The 21,886-nt window shown below is 37.7% G+C and overlaps 2 protein-coding genes across 3 annotated transcripts; one reads left to right on the top strand and one right to left on the bottom strand.

Moving 5' to 3' along the window:
- The first annotated feature begins 283 nt into the window (after positions 1–283).
- Positions 284–13,243, top strand: LOC107831865 (clathrin interactor EPSIN 1). Of its 2 annotated transcripts, none has more exons than XM_075244456.1 (12): positions 284–387; positions 524–571; positions 702–753; positions 7,494–7,573; positions 7,683–7,761; positions 7,960–8,043; positions 8,179–8,324; positions 8,419–8,631; positions 9,918–10,078; positions 11,671–11,843; positions 11,951–12,347; positions 12,728–13,243. In XM_075244456.1, the coding sequence occupies exons 2-12, from the start codon at positions 531–533 to the stop codon at positions 12,937–12,939; spliced, it is 1,638 nt and encodes a 545-aa protein (XP_075100557.1). In that variant the 5' UTR covers positions 284–387; positions 524–530; the 3' UTR covers positions 12,940–13,243. The 2 variants fall into 2 exon arrangements, with proteins under 2 accessions (XP_075100557.1, XP_075100558.1); XM_075244457.1 differs by having other exon boundaries at positions 383–429.
- A 913-nt stretch (positions 13,244–14,156) lies between these two features.
- LOC107811695 (protein HEADING DATE 3B) lies at positions 14,157–19,847 on the bottom strand. Its single transcript, XM_016636674.2, has 5 exons — positions 18,622–19,847; positions 16,778–17,333; positions 16,528–16,702; positions 15,516–15,567; positions 14,157–15,401 (listed from the first exon to the last, which is right to left on the bottom strand). The coding sequence occupies exons 1-5, from the start codon at positions 18,826–18,828 to the stop codon at positions 14,439–14,441; spliced, it is 1,953 nt and encodes a 650-aa protein (XP_016492160.1). The 5' UTR covers positions 18,829–19,847; the 3' UTR covers positions 14,157–14,438.
- Between the last annotated feature and the right edge of the window lie 2,039 nt (positions 19,848–21,886).

Genomic DNA, 21,886 nt, shown 5'->3' with positions numbered 1-21,886 from the left:
AGACCTAAAACATTACTAGACTTGAAATACTCAAAAGAAATCAAAAAATTATAGAAAATATTTTAAAACAGGTTGTTCTAGGCGACCTATTGTTAAAATAATTTTGGAATTCAAAAAAATGACTATAGAAAATATTTTAAAAGCATATCGCTGGATTTCAGGGACGTTAAAATAGTATTTCAATAAAAAAAATAAAATTTAGAGAAAAATATTTAAGAGCAGGTCGTCGGATTTACTCGCGATCTACTATTAAAATAGTTTTACAAATTTAAAAAACAAAAGAATTTTAAGAAAATAACGAATTATGATAACAAACTTCGTCGTCTTCTGCTTCCTCTCTCTTTATTAGTATAATAAAAAAAATTGCAAAAATCTCATCTGTTTCACGTATTTCTCTCAACCCAATATATTTTCCCCAAAATTATCAAAGTCATTAGAAAAATTCATTAACTTTAAATTTCAGATTCGATTTACATATTTTACGAATTCAAATTCAATTTTTTTCCAATTTTGTGATTTGCAGGTCCAATATGGATTTCATGAAGGTATTCGATCAAACAGTTCGCGAAATGTAAGCTATTTTCCTCTCTTACCTCTTAATTCATCGTGTTTTTTTTTTGTGTGAAAATTTCAATTTGTCCCCAATATTTTACGCAGTGTTTTTTTTTTTTTTGAAAATTGGTAAACTGTGTGTTTTGCAGAAAGAGGGAGGTGAATTTGAAAGTGTTGAAGGTTCCTGAGATTGAGCAGAAGGTAAAAAAGCTTAAAATAAATACTTTCAGCTTTAACTTTTAGCATTTATTTTTGTAGAATACACATAAAGTACATAACATAATCAAGTAACTTAGAAATCAGTTCAGGATTTTAAGTCAATGAGTGCAAAGAGCCGAGGGTCTACAGGAAATAGCCTCTCTATCTTCAAAAGGTAGGGGTAAGGTCTGCGTACCCACTAACCTGTTGGGAATAAACCCCGTAAAAATAGTATTCACGGTATTAGTGATCAACGGAGAATACTAATTTATGGTTGAATCAGCAAGAATAGAAATGCAACAATAATGACACCAAGATTTTACGTGGAAACCCTTCTGAATAAGGGAAAAACTACGGCCAAGAAGAGCAACTGATATCACTATAGCGAGGAATTTTATACTGTGTAGTAACGAGTACGAATACTCCTAAGACCACTACACTCTCAAAAGAAATAAACACTCTTTTGCTTTTTCCACCTTACTACAATATCTCTCACACTCTATTTTTCTTCACAAACTATTTTCTTATAGTTTATGAAATACCTTGCTCTCTCTTTTCTCTCTTTGTTGGTGGATAGAAATGAGAGTTAAAGCTCTCTTTTTATAGCCAAAACCTCACTCTCTAAAGCCTACAATATTTGACAATTTGCACACCTTTTTCACAATTTCAACAAGGTTGACTACCAAACCAAACCAAGTCAAGAAAATTGGCTACCAAATTATACTAATTCAACAAGGTTGGCTACCAAACCAAACCAAGTCAACAAAATTGGCTACCAAATCATTTGAATGAAATGGATACCATATCAATCTCCCCCTCCAGTCTCATTCATCTAGAGGAGATAGCACTGTCTTCTAGTCTGAGTGCATGCCAACAAGTTCTTTGCATAGCTCGAACTTGTCTCTTGGTACCACCTTGGCCAACATATCATCCACATATAGCAAGAGGATGATAAAATCATCATCAGAAAATCTTTGTACAAACACTGAGTGATCTGAAGAAGTCTTCTTGTAACCTTGCTCCCCCATAACAGACTCAAACTTCTTGTACCACTGTCTGGGAGCTTGCTTCAATCCATATAGACTCTTCTTAAGTTTGCATACAGGATTTTCCTTACCCTTTGCCTTGAAGCCCTCAGGTTGTTTCATATAAATCTCCTCTTCTAAGTCACCGTGAAGAAAAGCAATCTTCACATCTATCTGCTCAATCTCCAAATCAAGACTGGCAGTCAAACCAAGAACTGTCCGAATGGAGGACATTTTCACGACAGGAGAAAATATTTCGTCAAAGTCAATACCTTTCCTTTGATCAAATCCCTTGACAACCAATCTAGCTTTGTATCTGGGCTTCAAACTATGTTCTTCAGCTTTAACTTTGAACACCCACTTGTTCTTCAAAGCTCTCATGCCCTTAGGCAATTTCACCAACTCATAAGTATGGTTCTCATGCAGAGATTTTATCTCATCTTGCATGGCTTCAATCCATTGATCCTTGAGCTCATCTTCTATGGCCTCCGCATAACATTCAGGTTCTCACCCATCATTGAGTAATACATACTCATTAGGTGATTAACGAGAGGAAGGAGTACGAGGTCTAGAAGACCTCATGAGTGGGATATCTAACTTGTCCACAGCTTCGTGAGTAGGAGCATCTGCCTCATCAACATTAGCATTGTTATCACCATCGCCATCAATATGTTGATTTGGAATATGGTTCTGGGCATCACCATCATCATTGAGCCCACCAACGTTATCCGCATTTGTATGAGGAACTTGATCAAGATTGACTAAACCTTCAGAACTTGGAGATTTTAGCTTCTCCGCTTTGTTAATATCTTCAATGGTTTGATCCTCCACGAAGATAACATCACGGTTTCTCACGACCTTCTTCTCAATTGGATCATATAGCCTGTAACCAAACTCATCAAGGCCATAACCAATGAAGATGCAATGCCTTGTCTTGACAGTTAATTTTGACCTCTCATCTTTAGGCACATGTACAAAAGCTTTGCAACCAAACACTTTCAAGTGGTCATAGGAAATTTCCTTGCCATACCAAACTCTGTTTGGAACATCACTTTGCAAAGCAACCACAAGGGATAGATTAATAACACGTGCGGCGGTCAACAAAGCCTCACCCCAAAAGGAATTCGGCAACTTTGCTTTAGAAAGCAAACACCTGACTCTTTCCATCAAGGTCTTGTTCATCCTTTCTGCTAAACCATTAAGCTGAGGAGTCTTCTGGTGTCTGATACCCTGTTGCTTGCAGTATTCGTCAAACGGTCCACAATATTCACCACCGTTATCAATACGAATACACTGCAGCTTCTTTCCTGTTTCTCTTTCAACTGAAGCTTGAAACTGCTTAAAGACACCCAACACTTGGTCTTTAGTCTTCAAGATGTAGACCCAAAGTTTTCTTGAGCAATCATCAATAAAGGTAGCAAAATAAAGTGCACCACCCAAAGTTCTTGTCTTCATTGGACCACATAAATCTGAATGCACCAACTCAAGCAACTCTGTCTTTCTTGAAGGAGGATGAGATTGCAAAGAAACTCTTTTTTGTTTTCCAGCCAAGCAGTACTCACATTTTTCTAATTTTGCACTTTCAAAATTTGACAACAATTTCTTCTTAGCCAGAACGTTTAGTCCTTTCTCGCTAATGTGGCTAAGCCTCTTATACCATAACGTTGAAGAGTTATTGCTCTCAACGACATTCACCATATCAACACAAGTAGAGGCCGTAGTCCAGTATAGACCACGACGCTTTTCCCCACGAGCCACAATCATGGAACCCTTAGTAAGCTTCCTCTTTCCAGCACCATTGGTACCGACATATCCCTCATCATCCAAAACATCAACAGAGATCAAGTGCAAACGAACATCAGTGCATGCTTTACATTGTTTAAAACTAGTTTAGTTCAATACTAGCTTCCAAACAAATCGTTCCTACACCAGTTATCCTAGATACAGTCTCATTACCCATATTGAAAGTTCCAAAGTCACCCTGAGTATAGGATGAGAAAGACCTTTGGGTCTACATCTTGAATACTAAAGACCAAGTGTTGGGTGTCTTTAAGTAGTTTCAGGCTTCAGTTGAAAGAGAAACAGGAAAGAAGCTGCAGTGTATTCGTACTGATAACGGTGGTGAATATTGTGGACCATTTGACGAATACTGCAAGCAACATGGTATCAGACACCAGAAGACTCCTCAGCTTAATGGTTATCAAAAAGGATGAACAGGACCTTGATGGAAAGAGTCAGGTGTTTGCTAAGCAAAGTTGCCGAATTCCTTTTGGGGTGAGGCTTTGTTGACCGCCGCACATGTTATTAATCTATCCCTTACGGTTGCTTTGCAAAGTGATGTTCCAAACAGAGTTTGGTATGGCAAGGATGTTTCCTATGACCACTTGAAAGTGTTTGGTTGCAAAGATTTTGTACATGTGCCTAAAGATGAGAGGTCAAAATTAACTGCCAAGACAAGACAGTGCATCTTCATTGGTTATGGCCTTGATGAGTTTGGTTACAGGCTATATGATCCAATTGAGAAGAAGGTCGTGAGAAACCGTGATGTTATCTTCGTGGAGGATTAAACCATTGAGGATATTAACAAAGCGGAGAAGCTAAAATCTCCTAGTTCTGAAGGTTTAGTCAATCTTGATCAAGTTCCTCATACAAATGCGGATGACGTTGGTGGGCTCAATGATGATGGTGATGCCCAGAACCATATTTCAAATCAGCATATTGATGGTGATGGTGATAACAATGCTAATGTTGATGAGGCAGATGCTTATACTCACGAAGCTGTGGACGAGTTAGATATTCCACTTAGGAGGTCTTCTAGACCTCGTACTCCTTCCTCCCGTTATTCACCCAATGAGTATGTATTACTCAATGATGGGGGAGAACCTGAATGTTATGCGGAGGCCATAGAAAATGAGCTCAAGGATCAATGGATTGAAGCCATGCAATGAAATCTCTGCATGAGAACCATACTTATGAGTTGGTGAAATTGCCTAAGGGCATGAGAGCTTTGAAGAACAAGTAGGTGTTCAAAGTTAAAGCTGAAGAACATAGTTTGAAGCCCAGATACAAAGCTAGATTGGTTGTCAAGGGATTTGGTCAAAGGAAAGGTATTGACTTTGACGAAATATTTTCTCCTATCGTGAAAATGTCCTCCATTGGGACAGTTTTTGGTTTGACTGCCAGTCTTGATTTGGAGATTGAGCAGATAGATGTGAAGACTGCTTTTCTTCACGGTGACTTAGAAGAGGAAATTTATATGGAACAACCTGAGGGCTTCATTTCAAAGGGTAAGGAAAATCCTGTATGCAAACTTAAGAAGAGTCTATATGGATTGAAGCAAGATCTCAGACAGTGGTACAAGAAGTTTGAGTCTGTTATGGGGGAGCAAGGTTACAAGAAGACTTCTTCAGATCACTCAGTGTTTGTACAAAGATTTTCTGATGATGATTTTATCATCCTCTTGCTATATGTGGATGATATGTTGACCAAGGTGGTACCAAGAGACAAGTTCGAGCTATGCAAAGAACTTGTCGGCATGCACTCAGACCAGAAGACAGTGCTACCTCCTCTAGATGAATGAGACTGGAGGGGGAGATTGATATGGTGTCCATCTCATTCAAATGATTTGGTAGCCAATTTTGTTGATTTGGTTTGGTTTGGTAGCCAACCTTGTTGAATTAGTATAATTTGGTAGCCAATTTTATTGACTTGGTTTGGTTTGGTAGCCAACCTTGTTGAAATTGTGAAAAGGGTGTGCAAATTGTCAAATATTGTAGGCTTTAGAGAGTGAGGTTTTGGCTATAAAAGGAGAGTTTTAACTCTCATTTCTACACACCAACAAAGAGAGAAAAGAGAGAGAGACGAAGGTATTCCATAAGCTATAAGAAAATAGCTTGTGAAGAAAAATAAGAGATATTGTAGTGAGGTGGAAAAAGCAAAAGAGTATTTATTTCTTTTGAGGATGTAGTGGTCTTAGGAGTATTCGTACTCGTTACTACACAGTGTAAAATTCCTCGCTATAGTGATATCAGTTGCTCTTCTTGGCCGTGTTTTTTCCCTTATTCAGAAGGGTTTCCACGTAAAATCTTGCTCCCCAGACCTCACTTGTGGGATTACACTAGGTTTGTTGTTATTGTTGTTGTTGTAAGTGCAAAGTACGTGCACCCATTACACAATAGGCGCACGTCACGAGTTTGAACCTTGCCACAAACAAAAACTTGGTATTTACATAGAGAAGCGGACCCATTAGTTTCGAATCGTGTGCCGCTAGACCTCGGGGATTTCTCAGTTATCAAAAAAAGAAAAGTATCAGTGCACCCATTATCAGAAAAGGAGTAGCACGTGTCGTTTCAAAGGACTAAAAAAAGGTGAACTCAAATTGTTGTTTTTCGATATCAATGGATCATGTGTTTTAGTTTAGAAATAATATTTATTCCTTGATCTTATATAGTAATTGATGATTAACAAAGAACTAGATGGCTCAAGGAAAGCACATTGACTGATTAATAAACTCAGGATTTGTCTGAAATTTATTGTTTTTTCTGAACTAGATCCGGTTTTTCTGTTTCGTACTTGTTGATCAACAAATTTCTACTTAATTATGTTGTGGTAGATGCCAATAACCTCTTTGTCACATGCATTGTGAGGTGTAATATCTATCATTTGATGCAGAAATGAGATTCGTGAAAGTCATAATTATGTCTGTGCTGAAATGTCAATGACGAGATATCTGGGCATATGATCATGGTTCTTTTTGTTGTTTTTCTTTCGACATGTATTCAATAGAATCAGATAGTGATGAACGTTGACTACATGGTGAGATTACTGAGGAAACTTTAGTTGTATGGACTGTATGTCTGTATTATATGTAGTTATTAACAGTAATTTCGACCGAGCATGCGAAGTGAGGGACCACCGCTTATCATGGGTTAAATGAAGCGAATTCAGAAGAAGTCTGCGCTTCGGACAGTGAGGCACAAAGTAATGGAGAAGCTATCGTTTCTTTGAATTTGATCCTAAAGATTTAAGAGATAGGGTAAAGGGAGGATAAGGAAATAGGGCATTCTCTTGTGAGTGCTAGGACTCCTCTCCCGACATACTTCAGTGTACTTTTTGTTGTCTTCTTCTTCTGTGGGTTGCAGCAATTCTTCTTTAACTACTACTGTTTCACTAGTTCTCAGATTTGCTTCTTAGGTTCCTATTTTCCCTTTGAAATGACTCTTTCCTCTTCATTTTTTTGTCAAGTCCTCCTCTTATGCTACTTCTACTTTTGGATTTTCTTTTGCTTTTTTCTTCTACTCAGTCCACTCTTGTCTTTCTCTATCTCAATTATCAAAAGATTCTGTAGCTCTACAGGTTGTTAGGAAATAATATTTCAATTAAAGTTATTATAGTACAAGAGGCGGATCCAGAATTTAAATTTAATTGGTTCAACGTGAACTCACTCTACAGTTAAAATTATGGGTTCATATCTAATATTTCTTAAGATTTTAGTAGGTTTTTACATATATATCTATATTTCGTGTCAAAAATTCTGGGTTCAGATGAAGCCATAGCCAAAAGACGGTCCACCTATGTGTAGTTCAATCCTAAAGCAATTGAGGCTTATTTCTTTTTTGTGCTTTTTCACTTTCAAAAAACAATGGATTTGCATCCTATGCTCTTTTTGTCCTTTCCCCTTCATATTCTGATTATAATGTAATATTATAACATGAATAGGTATTGGACGCTACGGATGATGAACCTTGGGGCCCCCATGGTACTGCATTGGCTGAGATAGCTCAGGCTACAAAAAAATTGTACAACCTCATCAATATAGTTGCTAATTCTTAACTCTTTGGATTTTCTCATTTGTTCTCATCATAATGGTAAGTTCATTGAGCTATCAATTACTGGTGTATCCCGCAGCTCTGAGTGTCAGATGGTTATGAATGTCCTGTGGACAAGATTGACTGAAACAGGAAAGAATTGGCGTTATGTTTATAAGGTGTGTACTATATCCTTTTGCGGTATCAACTTTTTGTAGTTAATTGTAAAAACCTAAGAACCTGTAGAAAACTGAAGAAAAGTTTAAAATATCAAGCTCCCAATAGTCGGTTCTTTGTTTAAATTTTGAGTTTCATTTCTGTACCTTCTCGAACAACTTATATAAGGTCTAATAGTTGTGAAATACTTTTGGTACCAGTCTTTGGCTGTTGTTGAGTATTTGGTGGCTCACGGATCTGAACGCGCTGTTGATGAGATCGTAGAACATACCTATCAGATATCTGTATGTATTTTTGTGTCATTGCGTTAAATTTCTTTGCCAGTGACAGTTGTTCCGTGGTCATACTTAAAGGAGTGTGGTCCTTTCCCTCCTCCCCGTGTATCTTACCTCTTTCCCTCTTTCCTTTTGCTACTCAAGTCTCTCACAAGTTTCGAGTATGTTGAACCCAATGGGAAAGATATGGGGATCAATGTGAGGAAGAAAGCAGAAAATATTGTGGCACTATTGAATAACAAGGAAAAGATCGAAGACGCTAGAAATAAAGCTGCTGCAAATCGCGACAAGTAAGTTAATCCTTTATGGTCTGACTTTGCTCTTGATTATTCAAAGAGTCCCTGGTAACTAGTTGCATGGTCATGATGGAATGCCACCTTTTAGGTACTTTGGATTGTCATCTTCTGGAGTAACATTTAAATCGAGCTCTGCCTCCCTAAATAGCAGCAGCAACTTTCAGAGTGGTGATCGATATGGAGGTTTTGGAAATAAAAGTGATGGCGATTCATTTAAGGATAGTTACAGGGAAAAGGATCGGTATGGTGAAGATAAATTTGACCAGTTTAAATCAAAGAAGGGGTCTTCTCGTTATGGAAGGTCAGCATGATTATTTTTTCTCTACTATGCTTCACTTTGTCCTTCTATTTGGGGTTTGTGGCATAGGTGTTTTTACTATTGGTTCCGTTACAGTTGCAACAGCCTGTTATGCACTGATGTACAACCATTCAATTGCATATATCTTCTTTTTTAATAAATAAAAGTACCTTTTTAAAATAAAAAAATGATCAGTAAGGAAAGGGCCAAAAGGTTTTTTTTTTTTAAATTACCAAAAAAAAGTACCTTTTTTAAAAATAAACAAAATGATCAGTAAAGGAAAGGGCCAAAAGTTCTATTTCTGGCAGCATTTGGGACTGAAGATCTTTTGTTATTGTCCTTCCACTTTATCATTTCATTGCTACTGTGTGACTTTTCCCTCCAAGTTCTTTTTTGCATATTCTAGATTTACGGGAAGAAGCAATTTTAAACCCTGATTCTTTGATTGCCTCGGCAAACCCATGTTAAATGAAGTATACATGATTATGGTCACTCTCTATGGACGAACTATGCACTAAAACCTTTTTAGAAACTTAACATATCCATCAGTTAATCATACCTGAGTCCATGTATGTGTAGGTTAGAATTACTTTTTGTTGTTTTGTTGTCTAATCAAGGTCATTATAATTGACAAAGAACTTCTAGAGCCAGTGGACTTGTTTTTTCTTTCCTCACTTTTCTTCGGGAACTATCATCACCAACTTGTGGGCCTAGAATCTTCTACAAGAAACAAAGTGACAAACTGCATTATGATGGTCTAGTACTCTAGTTACCAAATCCAGTAGCTTTCTTTACTGGCATAAGCAGGTTGATGGGTTTGTAGGTTATGGTGTCTGAAGAGAGTGATGCGAGTGAAGAATGTGGATTAGAGAAAATAGAGTGTGGTGTTATCTGGTTTCTGTTGAGGGAGAAGTGTAATAAAGCATAAAGAGAAAGGGGGGGGGGGGGTATAAAGTTTTACTTATTGCTTCTGATTCTAAAAGAGAGAAACTTGTCTCTTTTTCTTCATTGGTTCTCTCCCCAATTAGGTTTTCAATTTTCTGAATTGGTTACTGCATAGTGTACTCTATGCATACTTTTGGGCCTCAATTGTTGTGTAGTTCTCTGTCCAGCATGTTTATGCAGCTTATACGTACCTGTTCGAACTTTATTTTCCTCTTTATATCACTTTTAGATTTAGCATTCAAATTGACTAAAGTTTAAGTGGCAATCATCTCCACAATGGTTCTACTGTTGCACTTTAAACTCCATTATATCCCCGTTTTCTTAAACTCAAGGACATTTTGCAGCAATGTTCAAGACACTGTTTCATCTAGTGGATCAAAGACGTCAAAGAGGGTAGGTAAACCTGATAAAGCTACTTCTAATCCTCCACATAGTGCAGCTGTATCATCAAGCAAATATGAGGAAGATTTTGATGATTTTGATCCTCGAGGGACTTCAAGTACTAGTAAGTATCTGTATATCTGTAATAGATGCAATGCTATTCTACTTTATGTTTTCTAGAAGGCCCTTTCCAAGTCTTTTGCCTAATGTTTGCATAAAAAGGTGAAGTATCACTAGGTTCCATTTCATTTCTTTTTGCACCTGGGGGTTAGCTCAATTGGCAAAGGTTGAGGGACTTGTGTCTTAGGTCGCACGTTTGAGCCTTGCACCAACCGAACTAACTCTGGTATTTAAGTGGAGAAAGGTAGGAGTGGGCCCATCATCATGAGTTTCGAAGGCTGCGGTTGGCTCAAAGGGTCGGCTCCAGCCAAACTTCTCGGTCGTTAAAAAAAAAGGTGAAGTATCACCAATGTTTTGCATACAAAGGCAAAGTTTCACTTTTACAAACTTTGGTGGTCTGTGCCAAAGAACTTAACTGGTCTTTTTATCTATCAGATATCCACTTGGGGGATCCAAAAGATAGGAAGAATTTTTCTTTCGCCTCAAAAAGCTTAGGATTCCAAGTGAAAAATTAGTAAATTTTAAAAAGATGTCCTTTTGATGCCGAAGAAAGAGGTTGGCTGGACTACAAAATACTAACGCTATTTATTGGTTATGAAAAGCCAAAGATAAGGTTTGCTTGTCCGGCAGTCGTTTTGTTTCATAGAGAAGACATTTATCTTTAAATTAATCTTTTATCTAATGAAGTTGTGTGCCGAACATTTTGGATGTTTAGAACAATGCAGCTTTTTACATGAAATGCATTTTCTTTTTGGGTTTTTTTTTTGGGTGGGTGGGGTGTGTGACAGGAACTTCCAAATTGCAGAGTTGTGACAATATATGTGGTGAAAAGTATGACATGGAGGTTTTTAAACTTGGGCATTCCTGGAACTCATTTTCTTATTTCCTAGGAAATTACTTCTATATGAAGGTAAATAAGTAACTGTCCAACAACTTGAGAGCATACAAAAGAGACATCCTCAAACATTTCAAAGAAATGAAAAATAAATCAAGTGAAGTCTTCATTATGGTCATAGTAACTTGAGCAGCCTTTTCTCATGATTATGTACGTCTCATTTTTATATGCTTTATGATGTAGCATTACATGTTTGGTGCTAAAGTCACAACATACAGATTTCCTTGCGCAACTTTCACTTTTAGTTTGTTTACCCTTTTCTTTTCTCTATCATGTTTATACCCGCATCCACGCACACCCTTGCCTTTTGGTACTTGTGCATGTAGTCAACCTATTGTTTTGTGTGATTAAGGGCCTTCAATGAAGCCTTTCCTTAGTTGACCTGGTTGATTGTTTTTCTGATTTGACGAAGATAATGCCAGTAAAATCTTAAGGACTCGATTTACCGGAAAATGGAAAGAAAGCCTAAGTACCTTGATATTTTGTTCTCAACAACCTGGCAGGAATTCCAATGGGGCAAATCCTAAGCAATTTTTTTTTTATTGGATTTGGTTTCTGTGATGCAAAATATTTAAAGAAAGATCCGTATAATAAATTCATCTGGAACCTATTCCATGTAGAATGTGTGTTCTAGTTAGTTTTGGATTGAGGCTCAGTTGTTGTTTCTTTGCAATTTACTATTTCTTTTGATTGTCAAGCAGAGCCTTCCACCGAAAAATCTGACCAAGTAGATCTATTTGGACAAAATTTGATTGGTGACCTCTTGGATGTACCAACACCTGTTCCAGCTGATAATTCTACTGTCTCCAGTCATCCATCAGAGGTTGATTTATTTGCTGATGCCAATTTTGCATTGGCGAAACCACAGTCTGAGGTGAGGGTAGCTTCTCAGGCTCCAGTGTGCAACACTCCATCATGTTTTTTTCGCAATTTTGCTTTTTGGTTTGTTGGTTTAAAATTGGCCGTCTGTCTTTTCTGCAGATAAGTGTAGATCTGTTTGCTTCTCAGCCTGCCTCTTCATCTGCAGCTCCTTCAACCATAGATTTTTTTTCTGCACCAGATCCTGTTGTACAATCCGATATCAGATCTCCTAAATCAGACAAGATAAATGCTACTACGGTTGATCCGTTTGCTGCAGTTCCACTAAATACCTTTGATAGTTCTGATCCCTTTGGTACATTTGTTTCTCATGCTGATCCTGTATCAGTAGCCAGTGAAAATGCTAATCGTGGTGGGAATCAGGAGGAGACTCCTAGCAAATTAGATAAATCTTCTGTCGAAGCTAAGCCCGCACCAAAGAAGGATGATTTTCAAGTCAGGTCTGGAATATGGGCTGATTCATTGAGCCGTGGACTGATTGATCTGAATATCTCTGCACGTAAGTTTCTGTTCTCTGTTATCACTGGCAACATTCTGTTGAACAACTACATTTTTTTTGGTTTAACCATACGGTGTCTGGAAGCCAGTGGCCCTATTAATTTGGATTCACGTTGTAGAAGCTCACTACGGGAGTTTTAGTGCTCCCTAGTCCCTACCAAAGAGAACTCCATTCTCAGGGCTCAAACCCAAGACCTCTGGTTAAGGGTAGAGGAACCTTTATGGTTCCACCAGTGACCTTTTGGTGGTTGAACAATTGTATATAGTATGCTTACCATTAGATATTTGGTTTAAATCTGTTAGCTTTAAAGTAGAACTAGGCTACAGTTACTCATCTTATAGATGATTGTACTTATTCTGTATCTCCCCCGAAATTTGCAGCCAAAAAGGTCAACCTTGCAGACGTAGGCATCGTGGGTGGATTGACCGATGGGTCAGATGTGAAAGAAAAAGGGCCTACTACATTTTACATGGGTAGAGCCATGGGTCAAGGAACCGGGCTTGGCCAATCCGGGTTCACGTCCACATCAACGGGTGGAGATGACTTTTTTTCAAGTCACCAGAACTATCAATTTGGCAGCTTCCAAAAGTGATTTCGCATATCACCACAACTGAGGTTCATTCCTCCCAGTTCCCACTAAATATTCATTTGTGAATTTCACCTCTAAATAGAAGTAGAGAGCAGTAGTGTGTTGGTGCACATTAGGAAAGTGATCAATGTTATGTCATTGACAGGCTACTAGTTCACATATATACCCCCCCTGCAGCTGCCCTGCAGAGTGCAAAATATTTTTTTGCTGTGCCTCTTTTAGTACTATACAGATTTTCCTTGTACTTGATCTTGTGTCTTGTGCTTTTCCTATATACAAATTTGGCATATGATTGACTGATTGTGTACATTACCTGGTACTAGTCTGACTCATGGTGATCTAGTCAGAAGATCACTGCATTGCTCCTAGTGGTTTGATTGCAACGTTTCAAAAATCGAGTGGTAATGTTGACCACCGAATCAGATGTCTCAGGGTGTGCTGGAATGGTCGGGATACCTTCGTCCACCTTGAATCAGATGTCTCAGGTTGGAATCGTGGAAATAGATAATCTTTTTGTAAGAACGCTTAAAACTTTTCTAGTCATCTATTAGAGAATTCTCAAGTTTAAGCTATCATTTGTAGGTGTGAAATACGGAAAAGAACCATTCGAAAACATTTTTAAAACCATATTCAAAACATTTTTAAAACCATATTCAAAACATTTTTAACCCTTTTTTTTCATAGACCCCGTGTATTGTAAGTGATTCAAACCTGCTTGAAGCGAGCCTCCCATAGAAGCAAATAAAATTGGTGAGTTATATGAACTAAGTTATGAGCAATATGAAGCCAAACCGGCAAGACCAAGGAACGAACGGGCGTCTTGCACAAATAGGACACTTTGGTGCCACTATTAATTTTTTTGACTCCGCTTAGCCCAATGGGCAGAACTTTAAGTTTAACAAGTGTTGCCCCTCGCTTGCCTCATGGTCAATACTTTTGACTTTTGACCTTAAAGGTTTGGGGGCAAGCGGGGGTTAAAAAATCAAGACCATCCATTTTTGAGGTCGTTGGGTGTAATTTCCTGGGAACACGAATGTACAAGGGACAAGACACCCAAACATAGAATGAGTTTGCAAATACTACCACTAAAAATTGTCACCCTCACCCTTTATAGATAGGGATGCAACAAAAAGTATTCAAAGATTCAATGTTCTTATACTTCTTTGCAGTTTGATGCTAAATTCCTTTGTTCACCAATCAGTAGTAGCAACACATGCAAATGAAAAATTTAATCTCGAAATACATTCGAAAGAAGAGGTCTAGAACGAAGACATATCTTAAGAGAGCTCTGTCCATTTTCAAAATGAGGACCAACAACAAAATGGAAATAAGTGTACAGCATGGTAAGAAGCAATCACTGTACACTGTATATTATCTAAAAAGGCTCATCGACCGAGTTATCAAAGGTACATGGTCACATTCGCGGCCTAGGTACAACCTCTAGATGAGGGGATAAGAGTCAATTCTGTTCTCTGTATAGCTATAAATGAGAGAAATCTGAGTCAATGCTGTTTTCTCTCTTCTTGTATAGACTGAAAAATCCGAGCAGCAGATTCTGTAGCAGCACTGGCATTACGAGGCACAACTTTGATAACTCTAGCCGTATGACTAGGAAAATGAGGCTGGGAGCTACTAGCGGGGTTGCTAATAGCAGGAAAAGTTGGGAACAGAGGAAACACGCTTCTTCCTCCGGTGGAGTTGCCCACGTCTAATCCATGACCTCTTTCCCTTGGACTACTTGCAGTGCTGGCTTGCAACTCAGAATCTCTAGAGGGATACAATCTCACAACCTTTGGCGCGGCTACATTATTCTCTCTCGCAACATTACTTGAGTTCTGTTGTTGAATGTGAAAATTAACTTCCTGATCTCTCGATAACAGACCTTGAAAACCCGTTGCAGCAACCTGGTCCGGTTGATCAATAGCTGGAGATGGGATTACTGGATTCATAACTGGCATGTCAAACGGAGGAAAGTAGCCATGACTAGGTTGAGGTGCGAAAGGAGCTCCCGTTCCTTGATAGTATGCCGGAGCTAAAAAGTTTCCCGTCATTGGAATCGGGGGTCCACAACCGCCATATACTGGACTCATGAATGCAGGTCCAGGATGTGGCTTGTATACTAGTCCTTCAGAAGGAGACATCACGGGTATCAACCATTGGTGTCCCGAAGGTTGATTGAAGAGCCACGGACCCATGTGGGAAACGTGTTTTACTGGTGTTGGTGACGGGGTTTCTGAAAGTGGTCTGCGGCAAGAAAGAGATGTCTCTCCTACATCATTTTCGGCATTGGATTCCATCCTAGAGTTAGGCTTCTCAGAATCATTCTTCTGTTTCGAAACATTTTCAGGTGCTTTGACATTATACTCCAATGCAAGTCTTTTAGTAGACAACCTCTTTAAAGGTTTGCCTAAAGAAGAACCATCTTCGAGTATACTATTTGGCGAACTAGCTATCAGTTTCTGGACCTAATGAGTAACAAACAGAAAAATTTGAGCAAAATACCAAGTCCAAGGAAAAACAGGGAATGCAAAATCTCAAAGCTGATAATTGAAGTTATTCAGTCTCTACAGTTGCTTTACCTTGAGTAGTCGATGCAACTCGAATACTTGGACTGCAAGCACTCTCTGTTGGCTGCAACCAGGACAATAGGGATAGGATCAATATAACAAATAACAGAGAGGAAAAGACTAGCTCTTTAATGTTGGCATCCAAGTATCAATACAAAATAAAACTAATATAAGACATTGTACAGTTGAAAATCAGCTGGAAGACAAGTACCGCTCTAAATTATATAATTGCTAAAACTCGCAAAACAAACTCAAGCAAACGGAAAGCAGGATTACCAATACAAAATTGGTAGGTCTAAGCGTCTAACAAGCCGCTTGATAAAAACAAAAGCGTCAAACAAAGCCTATCAGCATTAAATGCAAGATGAAGCACACAACAGAATGCTAGTAAATGGTAGTAACCATGTTTGCACAAGTTGTCCCTTTTCAGGTCCAAATGGAAAAGTTCACAAATGCTTTTGACATTCATCCAAGTAACACGTCATTCAACCATGCGTCAAATGGCAAAGACTAAGCCACATCATGAAGAGATCTTCAAGACACATTGTTTGATGAAGTTCTCGATATACAAGAAAGCGCAGTTGAGATGTAAATTTATGTAGAAGTGAATCACAAATATCATTGAAATAATTTGAAAAAACAACTGTATGTTACGAATGGTTATACTATAAACATGTATTCAAAAGCAGATAACTTAACACTAACAAGAACATATTGGTGCTAATTGACTGCAGAAATATTTGAGGAGCACATCTCTCATTTAAAAAAAAAAATACCATGAGGATACACAAAAGGGACAATTTTTTACTTTCATAGTACAAGTCATGATCTGAGTGGCATTTTAAAGTACATCATCAGCAAGTAAAAGTTAGGTTCAAAATAAAGCCAATTTATAACATCCCCGAAAACACATCCGCCAAAGACAAAGATAGGTCTCATGTTCGCACAACGTGATAAGAAAATGCAATATCAAGCTCAAGCATGCAACAATCAACCAAAGCTAGCACCAAGAACTCGGACTTACTTGGCAATAGCTCGTCTTGCTCTCCAGAAATGCTTTTGTCCTATTATTCTAACAATATCATCGGGAGATATGTCCACTTTAGATACACACTCCACCATAGAAGTCTCTGATAAGTCATCACTCCGGTCCGTTTCTCCTGTTTGTGATGATTTACATGTCTTTTGTTCATGGAATTCTGTATCATTAATAAGGTTATTAGGATTTATCCGCTTTTCTTATGCAAACTCCTTCAAATGAAATGAAGAATTACCCTTATCAACATCCAAGGCAGATCCGGCAAAGACAGTGCAATCAACTAGAGAATCAGGTCTGACTTGTAACCGTACAATATTGGTCTTCTGTAAATCACCAAAGGTATTTGCATGATTCTTTCTCGGTTTGAAATGCAACAATTTATCAGTTTGCTTCAAAATACCTTCTGCCTTATCCATGGATAAAGAATCTGAGGTACATTTACGGCTTATTGCACGATCTTTGGAGTTCTCTCCATTCTGGATTTTACCAAGCTGTCTCGTAATCAGACCTGTGATTTCTTTCAATTCTTTGTTTGAGCACCCTGAAATTGCTTGATTAGAGGGAGTGAGCTTTTCCATATCAATATTGTTATTAAATTTCCCATGTCCCTGATCTACCTTGAAGTTACCAAACGTGGGAATTCTAAAATCATTCTTTTCTGTTTGCTTTCTAGACTCAACTTTCTGCAACGGGGTATTTGAACCATAACTGCGGCCATGTGGCTTCTCAACTGGATGTCTTGATGCAGGAAGCTGTCTCGAGAAAAATACAACTCTTTCATGTTCATTCCCCTACACAATTTAGTTGCTGAACTCAGATATAAAAAATTCAAACAACCACAAACTTACTATCCATGCACTAAAAATAGAAATAACAGCTCAGTCGGGAAAGATAAAGTTTGACATCAAGAAACCTTCTAAACCAGTAACTAAGGAGTACCACCTCACAACTTAAGTATAAAGTCGAGGTAGCTGTAAGTATGACCACAAGGAGAGAAATGGAGGAATGGAAACGACATATTTTACGTGGAAGAAGTGATCAAACTTGCATAAAGAGACCTATAAGAAAATGGAAACACATCGACAGAGTTGAATAGCATCCTCCTGGAGCATTAAAGGGAAACATCTGGGGATTAGTTGTAGTTATTGGTACTTGATACTTGGTAAAGAAGAAAAATTCCAATGTAAGCCTTACTCGAATTGACCCCCCCCCCCCTGTAAAAAGAAAAAAACAGACACACAAGAACAAAAAGTGCAGATAACATAGACAAGCAGCAATGCCATGATACCAAATCATAAAGTGATGACAGTTGATTCATTTTTCATCCTCAATCAATGCACCGGAAGTCAAGCAAGTCAAGGAAAAAATTCTGTACTACCATTTATCTTAACAAGAAGAACAACCTATTATCTTTTTTCTTTCTTTTGCTTTTGGTTTTTTTTAAGGGGAGCCTCGTCGCAACAATAAAAGTTGCCTCTATGTTACCGCAAGGTAACGGGCTCAAGCCGTGGTAAACAACCTCTTGCATATGCAAGGTAAGGCTGCGTACGTAAGACTCAATGTGATCCGGTCCTTTCCAAACCCCGCGATATTGGGAGCTCAGTGCAACAGGTTGTTTTACGAATTCAAAGAGGCATAAGAAGCCACTACCAATAATGACAATCCAAGCTTTTATCTGCATCAAGGTCAATGGACTACTCAACAACAAAAACTACTTATCAGTAGAGGTGGAATCAAATTTTAAAGATGATGGTGCACCTCTTAACATACAATAACAATCCAGTAAAATCCCACTAGTGGGGCCTGGGGAGGATAGTGTGTACGCAGACCTTACCCCTACCCCGAGGGGTAGAGAGGCTGTTTCCGATAGACCCTCAGCTGCAGCTCTTAACATATATACAAATTGGATTTTATATATATAGATGTAGAGTCTCCCATTGTTTATATGTTGGATCTGCTTCTGCTTACCATAACAATGTAAATTCAAGCAGAATGTCCTGATCTAAAAACCACTGACAAAGTTTAGAACGTATCCTGTTTATTTAGGAAGTAAACAACAGCTATGTGAACTTGGTTTACCTGGCTTGAGTAAGGAGGCACACTGTTACTATTATTGTTAAGAGGCAAATCACCAGGGCTGAATCTTTGAGAAGGGATACTAAGCTGTTCATAAAGAGCCATCTTGTTCCTTGGAGGTGCTCTTGGACCTCCTTTCTCTGTATCATTTACATGAAGCCTTGGAAACATTGGCCCCATTACTCTCTCTTCATCTTTCCCTCTCTTCATCCTCTTCCACCTCACTACACTTCTAGTACTTCTTTTTTTATGACCGAGAACTCTGGGACCAACCGCAGCCCTCGAAACTCTTGGATGATGGACTCACCCCTCTACCTTTCTCCACTTACTCCTCTTCTAGTCGAAGCTCGGGATAATGGGTCCGCCCCTCTACCCACTTACTCCCCTTCTAGTCTTTTTATGAGGGTGGTGTTCAGGTCAGCTTACACGTACGCGCACCTCGACTAATTCTACAGGATACCTACTAACTCCCATCATCAAAGATACAACAAAGTATTATTTTTTATGGCAGTGGTATCCAAACCAACTCGTTTGCACCTCAACTATTGCACCTCAACTATTGCACCGGATACGTACTACTCACCCGCACAAAATTATGACGATGGTTTCCAGGACAGCTTGCTCGCACCTGGACTATTTCACCACGTACCTAGTACCTCTCACCAGCACAATACAACAAAGTAGTATTTACTATTGAATAATTCAAGAATCCCCCAAGAGCAACCATCAACTATTTAGATAATCACAAAGTCAAAAACCCACAAATTAAATCAACCCATTTCCTCCAATGACTTGCAAATACAAATTTCACTAGCAAGTCTTTTCTTTTACCACAAATGTTCCATTACTGCTACTAAAAACTAATCTAACCCACTTGAGAAAACACTAAAATCCATATACTCAGAATTAAAAAAAAAAAACTAGTTCTTTACCTCAAATCAAGCACTTTTAGAAGTACCCAGAAGCAAAAAGACATGAACTTTGCTTTGAACAAGAGATTAAAGTGAAGAAACAAGAAGTGATTCTTGAAATGGGAAAAGGGGAATTCTTGAAGGAAAAAATCAAAGCCAAAAAAGTTTGGCCATGGACCCAATTTTGGGTAGGATATAGAGATAGTTTATTGGAGTACAACAATTATTGTTGGGATTGTTTGTGATTGAGATTTCTTCATTTTTTTTTATGTCACATTGGTCATTAAAATAACTAAGTATATGTCTCTTTTAATATAAGTAATTTTTGATTGGTAGACAATAAGACAAATATCAGTTCATTGGGGAGACGGTCGCCTGCATTTAAAAGTTCGAGTTGCATTTTCATTTTTTTATCATTGGATAATATGTAGGTCTAACTGCACAGCAACAAGTATAGTCAAACCACCATAGTTGTGGTTGAGTGTTAAGTATTCATTCATTCTTGATCAAAGGTTTCGGGTTCGAGTCACTGGGTATGTAGTCGCCTTTGTTAGGGAGCGCTTTACTCCCAATGTGGGACTTTCCGATGCGAATCCGGATTTAATCGGGCCCCAATGTGGATACCGAACACCGAATGGAAAACCAAAAAAAAAAAAACAAGTATAGTCAAAATTGTTACAATAAAAAACTCCTTAGATACCAAAAATATTAACTCTATATTAAGGCTAATGAACTCGAAATTCATATCAAAGTCGTCCAACTTTCTTGCCAAATTAAAGCGAAATCAAGATGGATAATAAACTCAATAAAATTCTGTATTAGTGATAATTTATATAGTCGATCCCAATTTATTTGGAACTGAAATTAACATCATTATTGTTGTTGTATTCTAGCCGGCCCCATTCCCACCTTTTGTTGTTGCTATTTTCATTAAAATAAAACTCTAGTTTGTTAGATCCTAGAAAAACCAAAAGTACTCACTTTTGACGGCCTTATATGATAAAATCGCTATAGAGTATATTTAAGGGTCTATTTTGAAAATTTAAAAAAAAAAAAAAAAGTTAAAAAGAAAAAAACTAGAGGTCTATTTTGAATTTACTCCCAAATATAAGGATCCCTGGAAACAGCCTCTCTGCCCCTCGGGGTAGAGGTAAGGTCTGCGTACATATTACCCTCCCCAGACCCCACTTGTGGGATTACACTGGGTTGTTGTTGTTGTCCCAAATATAAGGATCACTTTTGTCATTTTTTCTCGTATTTCAGGTAGTTTTTTTTGCAAATATTGATTAAAGTTATTTTTGTCATAAGTGAAGCAAATTAAAATGACTTTTACGTAACAAAAGAAAGAATAGTGACTTTTGGGTAATGAACATAAAGATGGATGACCACATATGAAATTTACTCCTTGAAATAGCCCACCATTCTTGCAAAATTAAAGCGAAATTAAGATTGATAATCAAAACATCAAAATTCCATATTAGTGATAAAATAAGTTTAGTTAATAATAAGGAAGGGCAAGATGAGAGGAAAAAATAGTTAGCGACGCGACCACATCCAAATCGGTCGTTACATAAAGCGATGCTCTTCGTCATTTTTATGATAAGGTGAAGTATTATTAATAAAAAGTGTACCAAGAAGGTACACAAAGAGAGCGACGCTCTTCGTCATTACGTAACAATAAATTTAATGATACGATAAAATAAATTAAGTAATAATCAAAATAAATATTGTATTTAAAGTAACTATCCAATACAATAGATAACAACCATCCAAACTAGCTGTTAAAGCAAAATCAAGATTGATAATAAACTCAACAAAATTCAAAATTAGTGACAATTCATATAGCCGACTCTAACTTATTTGGAACTGAAGCTAGCGTCATTGTTGTTGTTATATTCCAACTTCACAAATTGTTTTAAGGGCATATTGGATTCTTTCGCGGCCCTCCAAAGTGAAATTTAGGTTTTTCAACATAATAATAATAAAGAAAATTGATACAATACAATAGATAACAACCATCCAAACTAGCTGTTAAAGCAAAATCAAGATTGATAATAAACTCAACAAAACTCAAAATTAGTGACAATTCATATAGCCGACCCTAACTTATTTGGAACTGAAGCTAGCGTCATTGTTGTTGTTATATTCCAACTTCACAAATTGTTTTAAGGGCATATTGGATTCTTTCGCGGCCCTCCAAAGTGAAATTTAGGTTTTTCAACATAATAATAATAAAGAAAATTGATACAATACAATAGATAACAACCATCCAAACTAGCTGTTAAAGCAAAATCAAGATTGATAATAAACTCAACAAAACTCAAAATTAGTGACAATTCATATAGCCGACCCTAACT

Source organism: Nicotiana tabacum, chromosome 22 (genome assembly GCF_000715075.1).
Source record: "Nicotiana tabacum cultivar K326 chromosome 22, ASM71507v2, whole genome shotgun sequence".
Lineage (NCBI taxonomy): Eukaryota > Viridiplantae > Streptophyta > Magnoliopsida > Solanales > Solanaceae > Nicotiana > Nicotiana tabacum.
This window is presented reverse-complemented; position numbering and strand designations above follow the sequence as displayed.

Bases quoted from the DNA above. Each gene is read 5' to 3' on its own strand.
- LOC107811695 (XM_016636674.2), bottom strand. From the start codon at position 18,828: ATGAAGAGAGGGAAAGATGAAGAGAGAGTAATGGGGCCAATGTTTCCA. The intron at 16,703-16,777 runs GTAATTCTTCAT...TTAATGATACAG, and splicing joins TGCCTTGGATGTTGATAAGG to AATTCCATGAACAAAAGACA. The intron at 15,402-15,515 runs GTAAAGCAACTG...GTTACTCATTAG, and splicing joins AGTTGCATCGACTACTCAAG to GTCCAGAAACTGATAGCTAG.
- LOC107831865 (XM_075244456.1), top strand. From the start codon at position 531: ATGGATTTCATGAAGGTATTCGATCAAACAGTTCGCGAAAT. The intron at 8,632-9,917 runs GTCAGCATGATT...GACATTTTGCAG, and splicing joins GGGTCTTCTCGTTATGGAAG to CAATGTTCAAGACACTGTTT. The intron at 10,079-11,670 runs GTAAGTATCTGT...ATTGTCAAGCAG, and splicing joins TCGAGGGACTTCAAGTACTA to AGCCTTCCACCGAAAAATCT.